The sequence below is a fragment of the Perognathus longimembris genome, chromosome 5, assembly GCF_023159225.1.
Source record: "Perognathus longimembris pacificus isolate PPM17 chromosome 5, ASM2315922v1, whole genome shotgun sequence".
NCBI lineage: Eukaryota > Metazoa > Chordata > Mammalia > Rodentia > Heteromyidae > Perognathus > Perognathus longimembris.
The window spans coordinates 81,306,866-81,320,789 of record NC_063165.1 but is presented as its reverse complement, the minus strand read 5'-3'; the positions used below and the strand labels follow the sequence as shown (position 1 = coordinate 81,320,789).

Genomic DNA, 13,924 nt, shown 5'->3' with positions numbered 1-13,924 from the left:
CAGGGGGAAGCTGTCTACTAGGTAATACCCTGATAGGTGGCTCTGCACTCCAGGTCCTACTGCAGACAGCCTGCACCTTAAACTTACAGGTGCTACCATAGACAGCCTGCCCCTTGAACCTAGAGTTCCTACCGATAGAGGGCCTGCGCCTTGAACCCAAAGTTCCTACCAATAGACAGCCTGGGCCTTGAACCCAGAGTTCCTGCTATAGACAGCCTACACCCTGAGCCTAGAGTTCCTACTATAGACAGCCTGCAGCTTGAGACTAAAGAGCCCTACCGCAGATTGCCTGGACCTTGATCCTGGAGGCCCCTGTCTATCACTGAGGGCTTCCGAGGAAGTAATGCTTGGGCACCTCCTGCCTTTGAATGTCCTTCACTCACCTTCCTTATTTGCCCCTGTGGGTCAGCAGTCCATCGTCTGAGGGTGACCTCTCTGAGTAGTTCACTAAAGGGAATATAGGAGCAATTTGCCTGAGTCTCTTGCATAAGAACTGATCCAGTTCTGTAACATTACCCTGTAATGGCTCCTCTGTCATAAGATAAAGTCATAATTTTATAGCATAGTATTTTGCATAAAATCATCTCTAGTATCTGAGTTTTACATACTGACTTAGGATACTGTAACGATCATAAATCGGGTAGTTTTTGAGATAGAACAGTGATAAATCTGTAGTTTTTGAGATGTAGATTGGGGGAGTGTTTTGTAACTACAGTACTATGAAGTGATTCGTTACATGGGAAGTGCTTCCTGGCTGTGAAGGAAATGGCTCCTACTCAGAGCCCCCTTCCACCCCGTCCCACTGCTGGCCCCTGGCCAGGATGGTTTTCAGAAGTGAGTTTATTTCCTGCTCCTCAGAGCTGTGATTGGCTATCTGATAGCATTTGTATGAAGACTCTAGAGCCCTGTCTTCTTATATTTTGATTAATAAAGCAACTTACTGACAATAAGGGAAAATATATAAATAAAAAATAAAGCAAAAAATTACCAGGAAGTTACAGTGCAAGTGTACCCACCAGCCAGTAAGAATTCTATGTCAGCATTTAGTTTCATTGTAGTGATGAAGTCCGTCGGTAAATTGGGAGAAGGGACATCGTGTAAGTGGACACATTTACTAATATCTTAATGTTCGTGTATTTATTTAATATAAAAACAAACCATTATATAGCCTAAAGATGTTGGCTAGTGTTTTTGTTGTAAAGTCACATTAATCCTTTCCTGATCCATATAATATTGTCTCCTGTTCTTCTGTTTCCTTTAAAAATATTGTAGGAGTCAATTCATATTCCTGATCCTGTCATTTCAGTAGCAATGAAGCCTTCTAACAAGGTAAGAATTGGGAAATACAGTACAAACTTCACAGTACAAACTTGAGTCTCCTACTCTGTCTCCCTGGTAGTATCTTATACAGCTGTCCCGTAGTCTCTGTGTCCTCTTGGTAGTAAGATAACCTTGTACAGTATACAGGTCTGTCCTAGAGATAATAACTCCCCAGTGTGTTTGGAGAAATTGAAGGTAGGTTGCTCTTCAATGACTACATCCTAACTATTACTAGATGTCTCTGGTCCCTTTCTGGATTCTCCGAGTCCTAAAGGAGAGGAGATGAGGTGTCTGTCCTGAATTGCTGGGAAGCCGCTCACTGGAAAGCACTGTGGGATGTTGGACAGATTGCCTCATGGCTTCTAGAACACCTCTCAAGTATGTGGTAGTTAGGAAGTAAATGTCAGAGCCTTTCAAACATTTTTCTTCCAAATATGATTTTTTATCTTTAAATTTTAAAATATTTTTGTATTTCTACTGTTTTGTAATTGAGTTTAATACCAGCGTTACACTCTGGAGCATTTTGCAGAGGCAGAATTGCTGGGATGTTTCACTTGCACATGACGTGGCATCGGCGTTAACCCTGTCGTGAGCTGTAATTATCAGTTGTAGTCTGCTGTGGCAGTCATGGAAGACATGTAACCTGGCATGTCAAGCAAGCTTTCCATGACCTCTTGTCACCTTGAATGAACCATTCAAAGAACGTATTCTCGGGCTGGGGATATGGCCTAGTGGCAATAGTGCTTTCCTTGTATACACGAGGCCCTGGGTTCGATTCCCCAGCACTACATATACAGAAAACAGCCAGAAGTGGCGCTGTGGCTCAAGTGGCAGAGTGCTAGCCTTGAGCAAAAAGAAGCCAGGGACAGTGCTCAGGCCCTGAGTCCAAGGCCCAGGACTGGCCAAAAAAATAAATAAATAAATAAAAAATCAAAGAACGTATTCTCATAAACTGTCTTGTGAGATACATTCTAATGGCTACTAGTTTATCTATTTTGAGGAGCTTTGAGATGCCCCAGGCTTTCTTTTTTTTTTTTTTTTGGTAATAGGAAAAGGAAAGTTGAGGTGACGAGGAAACAGAATCATTTCATCTTCTCCAAAATTTGATGAAGGCTAAACCTTGCCTCTTACCTCAGCAACTCCCCCATGGCTTGCTTCTAAAGCTTTCCTGTGATTTTTGCAGGGTTAGAAGTGAAAGGTACCATGCTGCCTCACTCCTGAGTCCAGAGTTTATGACAGACATTTAACCTTGACCCTGCCTGTGACATCCTTGTGCTTTGTGAAATAGCTCAGGAGTTTGGTGGGGACTAGCACATCTTTCCCTTTGCAACTTGGGGGTGGCTGTTATTCACTAAGTGTGTGGATTACATCAGAGAGAGGCTGAATCATACAATACCCACCAAGCTTGTTCACAAAGCAAGAAGTCTTTACATTTATCTTAGCGGGTTGTTAGTCCACTTGAACATACAAAAGTGTCGGTAAAAATGCTGATTCTTTTGATTGTGTTTATTTATGTGTAGGACTTCTGAAATGTAACAAACTCCTATTTCCACTTACTGGGTAGTTTTCCACCACTAGACAAGTTTAATAGGAACAGCGTAGGTGTTGATGTGAGGGAAAATCCTATTCAGCTAGCTGTTTTCTCATCTCTTGGATGTGAGATCAAAGGGGTGTGTGTGTGTGTGTGTGTGTGTGTGTGTGTGTGTGTGTGTGTGTGTGTGTGTACACATAAAGGTATGGAGTAGAACTCGATGTTGATCATCTTTCTTAATTACTGGCATATTTAAATTCCTCCAAAACTACCCTGGCTTTCTATGCTTAATAAAATGACTTTTCTTTCTCTTTTAAAGAATGATCTGGAAAAATTTTCCAAAGGAATTAGCAGGTTTACAAGAGAAGATCCTACATTTAAAGTCCACTTTGATACTGAGAGCAAAGAGACAGTTGTATCTGGAATGGGAGAATTGCACCTGGAGATTTATGCTCAGGTAATGAATAATAAGGAAGTTAAGCTAATTAAGTTTGGTGCTGGTGTGTGTTTTCAAAGTCTATGGTGCTCAATTCTAAGGACTTGAATTGACAGTTCTGCCAGCTTTGTTGTGGTTTGTGCCCTGATAGGGCAGACTTGTAGACTCCTTCCTCCACTGTGTCCTCTAGATTAGTTACTGTTGATCTCTGCATCTTTTTGTTGAACATTGTGGACTTCTAGAATCAAGGCTCAAGCATCCATCCATCCTTTCATCCATCCCCACAGACCTATGTCACGGTTATCTGGGTCAAGTAAATTGTGGTCCCACTCTTAAGAAGATAGCCTGTAGTTATACCCACTCTGCGGGTCATTTCTTCAAAGTCTAATGAAGATGCCTCTAATGTAGGTAGAAGAGTGCTGTTGCCAGCCATGCGTCTTTAGTTTCCACTCCAATACCTATGTGTATGTATACGCACACACGTGTGTATGGAAACTTAAGTATTCTGGAAATCATATTATGATCCTGCTTTTTTTTTCTTGGTCCTGGTACTTGAGCTCAGTACCTGGACACTTGTTCCTGAGCTTTTTCATGCAAGGCTAGCACTCTTCCACTTTGAGCCACAGCTCCATTTTCAGTTTTCTGGTGGTTAATTGGAGATAAGAGTCTCACAGACTTTTTTTGCCTGAGTTGTCTTCGAACAGTATCTTTAGATCTCAGCCTTCTGAGTAACTAGGATTATTGGTGTAACTCGCCAGCACCTGGCCTATCTTTGAGATAGGAAATCCTGACTAGTAATTTAAGTTATTCTAGTGCATGTGGAACATTTGAGTGTATAGAGTAACTATGCTCTGTATAAATTAAATACAAGGCCCATAAAAGGAGTTTTGTGTTGTTTACCCATCATGTAACTAATCCTTATACTAAACTATGACTTAACATTGATTATTGGGTTATCTGTGACATTTCATTGAATGTTACTGAGGCATTTAAGATGCTTACGATCTTTTTTCTTTCAGTATATTTTTCAAATTGTAATATGCCAGAAAATTATCTCCCCTTTGTTTTTAGAGGATGGAAAGGGAATACGGCTGTCCCTGTGTCACAGGAAAGCCCAAGGTTGCTTTCAGAGAGACCATCACCGCCCCCGTTCCGTAAGTATATGATGTAATTAGACATTACGAGGGTGAAATGGAATCATTTATTAGAGGATACACACGGCATTGTTAGAGTGACGAAGACATCGATGTGTGTGGTTACCCTCGGGGTTTGGTTGGGCCCTGAGGCCAGATCCCAGTGAGGAATGGCGCGAAGGTCACAGGCCCAGCTCTGCTTCCTTTGGGAGGCGACTGTTATGTTTTACTTTTGTGCCATATTGTGGGTGCCAGAGAACTTGCATTTGCCAAGGAATAACCTCCTGCAAGCAAAGAAAACCAGGGCCATGGTGAAATTAAAGTTGCACTTTCTTGGCCATAAAGCAGTGTCCCTAAAGAACAGTATGAAATAACTTAAGTAGCCACCACACCTAATCTACACTCCTATCTGGACTGACATGGATTCTGACTTGAGAGTCAGATTCAGTCCAGCTGCCTGGCTGCAAAGGGCTTCTCGGTTTCCAGTAGAGGCATCAAGGAAAGGGAAGCGTACTTTACCTGAGACACAATGTCGTGTAGCAGGATGCTATAGTCTAGCTCAATAAAGTCATCGTTCCTTTGCTGTGACAAAAAACACAAAACCATCATTAGTCAAAGTGATGCTATAATTTAGATGATTTTAATACTCCCACCTGGGTAAAGGGGAAAATTGAAAGTCATAATTTACTTCGATTTAGCCTGACAGAAAAATTCTGTCAAGCTACATTTTGAAATCAGCAATTTGTACTTGTTACTCTAAAAATTATTTTTTTTTTTGCAATTTGTGGTGTACAGCTTGTTATCAAGGATCTTTATTGTTTCCTTGGTGAGAAGGTCATCTAAGTGTGTAATTCTCTTTTAGAAAACTGAAAATAGGAAGGTGTAACAAATGTAGTTTTCTGATAGTAATACACTTGAAACTTTGTTCTGAACTGCTCATTACTTTGAGGGTCATTTGTATTTGTACCGTCAGCTCTGCAGATGGCTGCCCGGCGTAGGAACAGAGGTTAGCTCCACCCCACAGCCTCCTTCAGGCGAACTCGCACTTCCTGTGGGTGCGTGGAGACAGCCCCTGGGCTCCAGTGGGTTCCTTGGTGAACAGTGCAGTAGCCTCAGTCAAGTAAGGGTGTGGGGCTCTCTCTGTAGAGTATCTCGAAACAGACTTTGCTTTGAACACAGCTATAAAGCATGGTCCTGTGTGTTGTGTCTTATAGGTAAAGGCATGTAATGGTGGTTAAAGCCTTCTGTTGAGATTTTTTTCTGTTAACGCTTTAAAATCACAATATGGTAAAGGTTTATAGGAGTTTAGAAAATCAAACGACTAACACTGGTAAATAGAGTGCTAGATGTAGCTGAGAAAATGCTGGTTCTGAGTTTATGCACCTACGGGAGTGCTGTGCATGAGGCTGATGACTGGAAGGCGGGCCCCTGTTCTCCAGATGTCGCGCTATGTAGGCTGAGTCTTCGCATCGCACCGTGAGTGCTCAGCTTCGGTTTCCTGCCTCCTGTGTGCTCAGGCCCTTGGTGTGAACTCAGGTTTCAGAAGCCTGGGGGGACTTCTGCCTGCCAACTCTGAGGCAAGTCAGCAGGAGGAGGCCTCGCCCTCAGGAGGAGACTGGAACTATTGTGTTTCCTTGTGTTCTATTCTAGATAGATGTGCGCGCGCGGGCGTGTGTGTGTGTGTGTGTGTGTGTGTCTGCATCTGTTTGTCTGTCTACAGTTTTTCTTCTAGGGCTTAAACTCAGTCCGTGCGCTGCTCTTGAGCTCTTTTTGCTCACGGCTGGCATTTTACCACTTGAGCCATAGGTCCACTTCTGTTTTTTTGCTGGTTAATTAGAGATAAGAGTCTCACGGACTTTGCTGCCCGGGCTGGCTTTGACCTAGGATTCTTAGCTCTCAGCCTCCTGAATATAGGGTTACAGATATGAGCCACCAGTGTTGGGCCAGTAGATCTACTTCTAAGTAGTCTCATAGCAGACTTAGCAACAACCCAAGATATGTAGATTATGACTATTATAAAAGAAAACTCCATTCAGTGAGCTAGAATGTGGTTAGAACTATTGGAGAAGTGGATAGTAGTCGCCTCACACTGACTCTGACAGTCCTACTGCTACTCCCCCTCTGGCTGCTCCCTGGAGGAATAGGCCAGGCCTGTCTATAGTTGAGGTACACCTAAAGGAAGCAGAAATCCAGTGTTGTGGACAAAGTTTATGTTGCTAAAGGAAATATTCTGTATTAAGTCAAACCCCAAATGGCCAGATTTGTAGCTCGGGTCTTCACTCTTGAGAGTGAAAGCCATAGTGTCTCTCCTGATAAAGCTCCCAGTGTTTCTGCTCTGGAAGGGTGAGCGTGCAGTCTTAACTGATGAAGTCCACTTGCCCAACATGAAAGGCTCATTTCCATGGTTGCCGTGGAGCTTGGGGAGCACCACCAAGCCGCAGCCCTGGCTTCCTCCTAATCCCATGCGCGGGGAATGCAAACTAGCTTAGCCCAGTTATTAGAGACACACTGGAGGCAAAGGAGGCCCGTGCTTTGCATCTCCTAGGCAAATGAGTGACATACGGACTTTTCCGACAACCCTGCCCATGCATGGTCTTGACTGCCTGGCTGCTCCTTGAAAACACCAGGCTCCTTAGAGGGCATGCCTCACAAGTGCGGTGGCCCCATGCAGCTGCAGAGTACAGTGCATCTCCTCAACGCAGACCATTAAGAGCACACTTGATGCAGGTTACTCACCACTTGCTTGACAGTTTGAATTTTTGCCATTTTATACCACGTATCTTCAGTTGAATTCTGCCATATTATGTAACCACAGGCGACCTGGGCTAAGTGTTGAACAGGCTTCATTTGTGGAAGTACATTTCCAAAATTGTCTGGTAGAAACATTCATACAATAAACATAATTATTTTGAATACACAGTATTAACGTAGTATAGAAATAAATGCTAAATTGCAAATCAAGTCTTTTTTTTAAAGCGAAAAGCTAAACTCATGTTTTACTTTTCTTTGCATGGGTACTAAAAATAATCTACACTATTGGTCCATAAAATTTCAAAGTTCTTTTGTTGGATCAGACTGCTAATGAATATTTTTGCAAAAGCCAACAATCTTCGTGTCTAAACAATTTTAAGTACAGATAATTGACACTGAACTTTTTCTCCTTTGTCAGAATGGAGTTTGAACTTGAGTCGTTTGTACTTAGCTAGGCAAGCACTCTTGAGATTAATCTTTAGGTTGAAGACCATATTTTGCCACGCCATATATATATATACCTGGAATGTTCTGTGCTTCTAGTGGGTCCTTCGTGGACTTGAGGGTCTGATAGAACATGTTGTCTTCTTCATCGGGGTTCTTTCCGATGCCCCCTTGGAATGTGAAGTTGACCTCCGGTGCCGTGTCCTGTCCGCACAGTGGGTAAAGCACCTCCGCTGTGCAGCTCACTGTGACCTGCTGTGGGAAACACTTGCTACAGAGGGCCCTTACTCTGGGCATGTTCCTAGAAGGGCCTCGATAGTGCCTCAGACCTGACTTCAGAGAGCTTGTTTTCACAGGTATCTTAAGTGGGTTTGGCCCGTTAGTTTTTTTAAAGCTATCAGGCAGGTAACCTAACATAGATAAACTTAACATTATCACTTGTTAGGCTCCCTAATCTTGCAAATTCTAATCCTAAAACTTTAGGCTTCCTTTGAGTGTCTGAAACCAAATTTTAGTTAGCTATTGAACAACAACTCAAGACTGCTTCTTTAAGTTTTCCTATTATTCTTATTCTGTTCCTAAATGCCGATACAGCAGCTTATACTTAGGTATAAAACTAGACTAAAGGTATACAGGTATATAAGACTGATACTGAGTTTTGTGTTGTAAAGATGGCTAGCCAGCAGTTCCGATACCTCAACGAATTCCTCATGGTAGCTTATATCTCTATGAACTACACACAAGAGGACAAGTTCCTTAACACATCAACATGCACATGCTAATTGTCTCATGAATAACTTCACTTTTAAAATTTTGCCTGCTTCATTACTACAAGGCCCTTAATAGTATCAGTTGGACATTGCTTCCTAATGTCTGGTAGTGCCAACTTTCAAGAAATACCTAACCAAAATCAAGTAGGAAGTCAGAAGACTAGAGAGTAAACTTCACTCAGTCCTATGAGGTGTAAGTTCAGACTCTTGTATATCATTTCAAAGTATCTTAATAGAAATAACTCATAATATAACCCAGAATACATAGACTCAGGAAAGCTTAGCTCATTTGGCCAGTATCTTACAAAACCTAGGGTTTCACAACAAGTTAAACCCTAAGCCAAGAAGGTGTGGAGAATGTAGAATCAAATGTTTGACCAAAAAGGGCATCCCACTTACTTTTTGGATAATTTCTTCCACGGAAAATTTAATGTGGTACTTGTGTCCTTTTTCTGGAAGATCCTAAAGTGAAAGAGAATGGGACCGAGAAGGACCTCCTGTCATAAGCCAGGTATTTGCATCACTAGGAGACCATTTGGTTGGGAAGCTGGTGGGTGGGATGAAGGCATGCCCCCAGCTGCGCACCCCCTGATTTAGCCTGTCTGGGGCAAATGTAGCCTCGATTAGGACAGTAGGACAGAGGCATGCATTCAGGTACACGAAGCACAGCTCACTTGACCGCCAGAAGGATTCAACCATTGAGTGGGTAGGAAATTTGGAAGCAGCTTGTTCTTAGAGCCAGTGTAGCCTCTATCAGTGAACATTAATTCTGCCTCCACGCAGCTGACGGCAAAGTGACTGCTGGACTCAAGAAGCCTCTTGCCTTGTACTGGACTTGACAGTTCATTACAAGAGTCAGACAAGCATTTAGCTATTTCACTTTTAAATCAAGAGGTACATGGAAACGACCTACTTGTGTTACATGGTGCAATCCAAAATGAAATCTCCCTGGCAGCCCTTATGGATTGAGCAGTTAATCACCAGAGAAGTGAAAATAAGGGTGCCTCAAGTCCTGGCCGCGCTAGGCCCAGTTGTGGGTATTTTACCCTCTAAGGCAGCCCCCGGCGGTGGGTGGGGCTGGGTTAGTGTGGCCAGGCCAGCCTCAGCCCACAGGCGACTGACTGTCTTGGGGTCACTTTCTCCCCTTCCCCTTCATTCAGTCGAAGGCGCTAAGGAATGGCCTTAAAATTAAGCAATGGAAAACCGGAGACGCTTTTCTTGGCAGTTTCAGATTGTTGAGAAGGGCTCCTAGTTGTTTCTCAGTCGTCGGTCTGCCTGCCTTATGGTAGAAGACAGACTGTCCCCAGGAGGGAGCCCTGGACCTGCGGGAGGAGGGGCCGCCGGCCCAGACTGCGGGCTGCAAGGGGCCCTGCGCCGGCACCATCTTCTGAGGGTTTCCCCCCTAGGCCCCTGCGTGGAAGGGGCCCTGTGCGCGCGCACCCCCCCCAAGTGTCCCCGAGACTAGAGACCTGGGGTGGCAGGGCCCCTGCGCGCGCACCCTCCTCCTCAGGGTCCCCGAGACCTGGGGTGGCAGGGCCCCCGAGACTGGGTGGAAGGGGCCCTGCATGCCCCCCCCCCCCCCGTCCTCTGGGCCCCGAGACCTTGGGTGGCAGGGGCCCTGCGCGCGCACCCCCCTCCTCTGGGCCCCGAGACCTTGGGTGGCAGGGGCCCCGCGCGCCCTCCTCCCTCCTCTGGGCCCCGAGACCCTGGGGCCCGCGCGCGCACCCCCGCCGGGGCCCGGGGTGGAGGAGGCCCGGCCGGCGCACTCACCTCCCGGCGCGCCTGCTCCACCGCCTGCACCTGGAACAGCTTGTGCGGGGTGCCCTGCTGGTAGTTGATGCAGCTCTCGGCCACCGAGGCCGCCCTGGAGACCGCGGCGTGGCTGGGCGGGAGCGCCATTCTCGCTCGGGGCCCGGTTTAGCGGGTCGGAGCCGAGTGCCGCCGGTCCCTGTCCCGGCGGAAGGTGGGCGCGCACGGCTGGGCAGGGCCGGGCAGGGCTGGGCAGGGCCGGGCGTGCGCGAATGGATCGGCTCCTTGCTTCCCTCTTCCTCCGCTCGGGAAGAGGCCCCCCCTCCGCCCTCCTCCCTCCGCCCTCCTCCCTCCCTCCACGCGCCCGGCCCCGCCCGCCCGCCCGCCCGCTCCGGGAGGCGGCCCCGCCCGCCCGCCCGGGGCAGAGGTCGCCCTCGCTCTGGAGTGCTGGCGGGTGGGGAGCCGCCCAGGCAAAGTGTGGATGGCCCTGGAGGTCCTGGGTCTCCTCCCCGGACACCTGAGCGCCCACGCGGGGCAGGGGGGAGGGGGAGGGGGGCGCTGGCTTTGGCCTTCCGTGCTGGGGTCAGGAAAGTGAGCCTGCACCCCCCGCGGGCACCGGCCCCTGTGCAGGCCTCGGGGCAGGTGTAGTGCTGTGAAAGAACGCGAGCAAATGTGTCCAACACGCGAGCAAATGTGTCCATTGTGTTGATTTCCTTGTATGCCGTTTAACACTTACTTGTAACTGAAGACGTTCATTAGAGTAAGTGGATTGTACGCAGCAAGCCCGGCTCCGCCTTTCTGGTCACTGTAGAGCTGCTGAGAAGCCACCGTTGCTGGAAGGTTAGCTCCTGGAGCAGCCTTCCAAAAAGGAGAACATGGTTTCTCCTCTTTCTTTTCCTTCAGATAAGTCTCGCGTGTGTGTGTGTGTGTGTGTGTGTGTGTGTGTGAATTTTTCAAAGTAAGTGCTCATTGGATTGTGTCCAGGAAAGAGAGGCCCAGTGCATACTAATAAGTCAGCTGGTGATGAGGTCTTAAGTTTCAGAGATTTCTGGTTACATCTGCCTGTGTGCACTCCTACAGCCGACTATGCAGACAAGACAGGGCAGGCATGTCTAGGTGAAAGCCAGTGACACAGGTTGTGGCATCAGACAATGGCCTGGCTGCTTCATCCCCTTTGAGATGGTCACTGCATTAAAAGAGCAGCCCGGTGCCAGTGCAGATGCTGTTGTTAACCGTACTGAATGGAACTCAATTCCTCCCCTGGGTGCTTAGGGCCAGGATGAACTATGAGCCCATTGTTCTCTGACCAGGTTAGCAGATTAGCTTCCAGGTAACAATTGTGCATTTCTAAAATCAGTAAGTTATATTACAACTATGGAACTATGAATATGAGATGCCCAGGGCTTGCAATTGTGGCATGATTATATAATCAAAACAAGGGCTGGGAATGTGGTAGGATGCTGTCTAGCATGTATGATGCCCTGGCCTCAATTCCTCAGTACCATACAAGTGGTAGAGTGCTAGCCTTGATCAAAAGAAGCTCAGGGACAGTGTCTAAGCCCTGAGTTCAGACCTCAAGATTGGCAAAAAAAATAATAATAATAATAATAAATAAAAACTATAAATTAGAGGTAAACAAGAAAACACAATTCTAAGTTCACGTTAATTTTAATGTGTGATGTTTTGCTGAAACAATTGCCTTACTCAACGTGTGGATGGTCTGACCACAGGGCAGGTGTGCACACCCGAGAGAATGCCACTGTCCACGGGTTTGGAGGCCCTTGTGGTGACGTGGCCCACGATTTCCCTCGGATTTCCTTCTGGGCTTGTAGGGGCTTTCTTCCCTCCTGGGACCATCAGCCTTTCGTGACTCCCGTTTTTCCCAGCCCGTCCTGAAGCTCTTGACCATTAGTTGATTACAAGGCCCATTCGCACTCAGCTCCTTCCTGACTCGCCTCCTCCCATCTGGCACGGGCCCCCAACACCCATGTTCCCTTCCTCTGAGCTTCTCACTGATTCTCGTGTGGGAACACGTCCCGCTTACTGTCTGTGAACCGCCTTCCCCCGAGACACTTCTGCCTTCCTGACTGGAGAATGCTTCAGGCCAGAGGAAGAAACGACTTGCAGACAGCACGTGGCACACAACGCTTTCCTGCAGAATAATTAGCAGCTGTGTTCACTTGGTTAGCACACATACAAAATGATGCCTCGGTGACTGTCCTTGGGACCTAAGTTCTGGGGTGTTGACTGTGATCTGGGTCGCTGGAGTGGGTGCGTCGCGTGGGAGGCGTGGGGGAAGCGAGCTGGGGGCAGCGCTCACTTCAGGTGACGGTCCTCTGTGACAGATCGGGGGACGGCTGTCGGGAGGGTGGCCTTCCCACCGAGCAGGCACGGGGCTGGGGGTGGGGGGAAGCACCGTCCCATGCAGGTGCTGAGACCAGAGCCTTACCCGGACCTTGGATTTTAATTACACTCTTATTTTGAAGTTTAAGATGAATAGAATTAAAAACTGGATTATTAACAAAGAGCAAGAGAAGCTTTTTGTTTGTTTTACGGTCCTCACGAAGGGCTTTCAGGTGAGTACATGAGTTTGTGGGTCCAGTGCAGCTTGGTCGGTGTCGCCCTTCCGTCATTCCCCCCTTCTCTGCCAAGCCACCCAAGCCACCCGCTTCCATTTTCACAGGGGGACATTCAGTGTCATGGCTGTGTTTGTCTACCGTTAAGAGAGGGTTTTTAAAAAAACTTGTACAATACAATTTGATGGTACAGTCCTTCCGTTCGTCCTTCATGGCCTCGCTTTTTCTCCTTCCTGACACTTGAGGTTTGACTTCACGCATAAGAAGCAGTCGGGCGGTGCGGGCCAGTTCGGGAAGGTGATCGGCGTGCTGGAGCCCCTGGGCCCTGACAGCTACACCAGGCTGGAGTTCTCCGACGAGACGTTTGGGGCAAACATTCCAAAGCAGTTTGTGCCGGCTATAGAAAAGGTAACGTTCGCAAGGCTTCTGCACTTAGAGCCAGCGAGGCGGCGTTGCGTGGCACCTCACCCCCGGTCAGGACGCGCACCGGGTCCATCGGAGCCGCGACCCGGCGTCCTTAGCCGCCTAGCGCGTTTTCCTTCTCTCTCAGGATCCTCAGGGTGAAGTCATTCCCTGTGCATACCTGCTCTGCAGGGCTGCTCTGCCAGGCTTGCCCGCCGCCCTCTAGTCCCGGGCATCATCTTCCTCTTCCAAGCGAAAGCTGCTCCCTTCAGTGCAGTCAGCATTTAAGATTGGTAGAGGTCTTTCAAGATTTATGAAAGTTCTGGGTGTTCTATTTTTTTTTTTTTCTTATGTGGTGCTGGGGCTGAAACCCAGGTCCCTACCCACACCTAAACCCACATCCTTTAGGAGTCTTAAGGACTTCTCTGCCCAGGCTGGCTTGTCACCATGGTCCTTTGAGTCTCAGCTAGGATTACAGGCATGAGCCCAGTCCCTGGCTTTTGTTTACCTTTTAACGTAAAAATCCTTATGAAGCGCTTACAATTTCTTTATAGTGGTGATACAATTTCTTGTGGTTGACGCATCCTGTTCACCGCACTCTTGTTGTAAGAGAATACTGTGTCCCCTCATACTTAAACTGTCTGATTTCTCCAGGGTTAATGTACAGGAAGGAGAGCTTCCATCTTCTTCAGTACACATCACTTACAGTTCTCACATGCCAGAACTACCATGTACTAGAGGGGCAGCTACATGAAGGTGTTGCCAGGAACTCACCTGAAGGACTTGTGCAAATAGTTCAATGACTGGGGGGA

At 47.2% G+C, this 13,924-nt stretch overlaps 2 protein-coding genes across 4 annotated transcripts in view; one reads left to right on the top strand and one right to left on the bottom strand.

Moving 5' to 3' along the window:
- Positions 1-13,924, top strand: part of Gfm1 (G elongation factor mitochondrial 1) — a 32,787-nt gene that overhangs the window by 15,778 nt on the left and 3,085 nt on the right. For both annotated transcript variants that reach the window (XM_048347199.1, XM_048347198.1), the window contains exons 11-14: positions 1,273-1,329; positions 3,171-3,308; positions 4,359-4,441; positions 12,956-13,118. In XM_048347199.1, the coding sequence (XP_048203156.1) occupies positions 1,273-1,329; positions 3,171-3,308; positions 4,359-4,441; positions 12,956-13,118 (441 nt within the window). The remainder of the gene's footprint in view (positions 1-1,272; positions 1,330-3,170; positions 3,309-4,358; positions 4,442-12,955; positions 13,119-13,924) is intronic.
- Positions 4,475-10,438, bottom strand: Lxn (latexin). Of its 2 annotated transcripts, none has more exons than XM_048347202.1 (6): positions 10,156-10,438; positions 8,785-8,847; positions 7,693-7,867; positions 7,157-7,293; positions 4,940-5,002; positions 4,475-4,704 (listed from the first exon to the last, which is right to left on the bottom strand). In XM_048347202.1, the coding sequence occupies exons 1-6, from the start codon at positions 10,282-10,284 to the stop codon at positions 4,603-4,605; spliced, it is 669 nt and encodes a 222-aa protein (XP_048203159.1). In that variant the 5' UTR covers positions 10,285-10,438; the 3' UTR covers positions 4,475-4,602. The 2 variants fall into 2 exon arrangements, with proteins under 2 accessions (XP_048203159.1, XP_048203158.1); XM_048347201.1 differs by having other exon boundaries at positions 7,693-7,870; positions 10,156-10,434.

Bases quoted from the DNA above. Each gene is read 5' to 3' on its own strand.
- Lxn (XM_048347201.1), bottom strand. From the start codon at position 10,284: ATGGCGCTCCCGCCCAGCCACGCCGCGGTCTCCAGGGCGGCCTCGGTG. The intron at 8,848-10,155 runs GTGAGTGCGCCG...CTTTCACTTTAG, and splicing joins TGGAGCAGGCGCGCCGGGAG to GATCTTCCAGAAAAAGGACA. The intron at 4,705-4,939 runs GTAAAGTACGCT...CTTTGCTTGCAG, and splicing joins TACACGACATTGTGTCTCAG to GAGGTTATTCCTTGGCAAAT.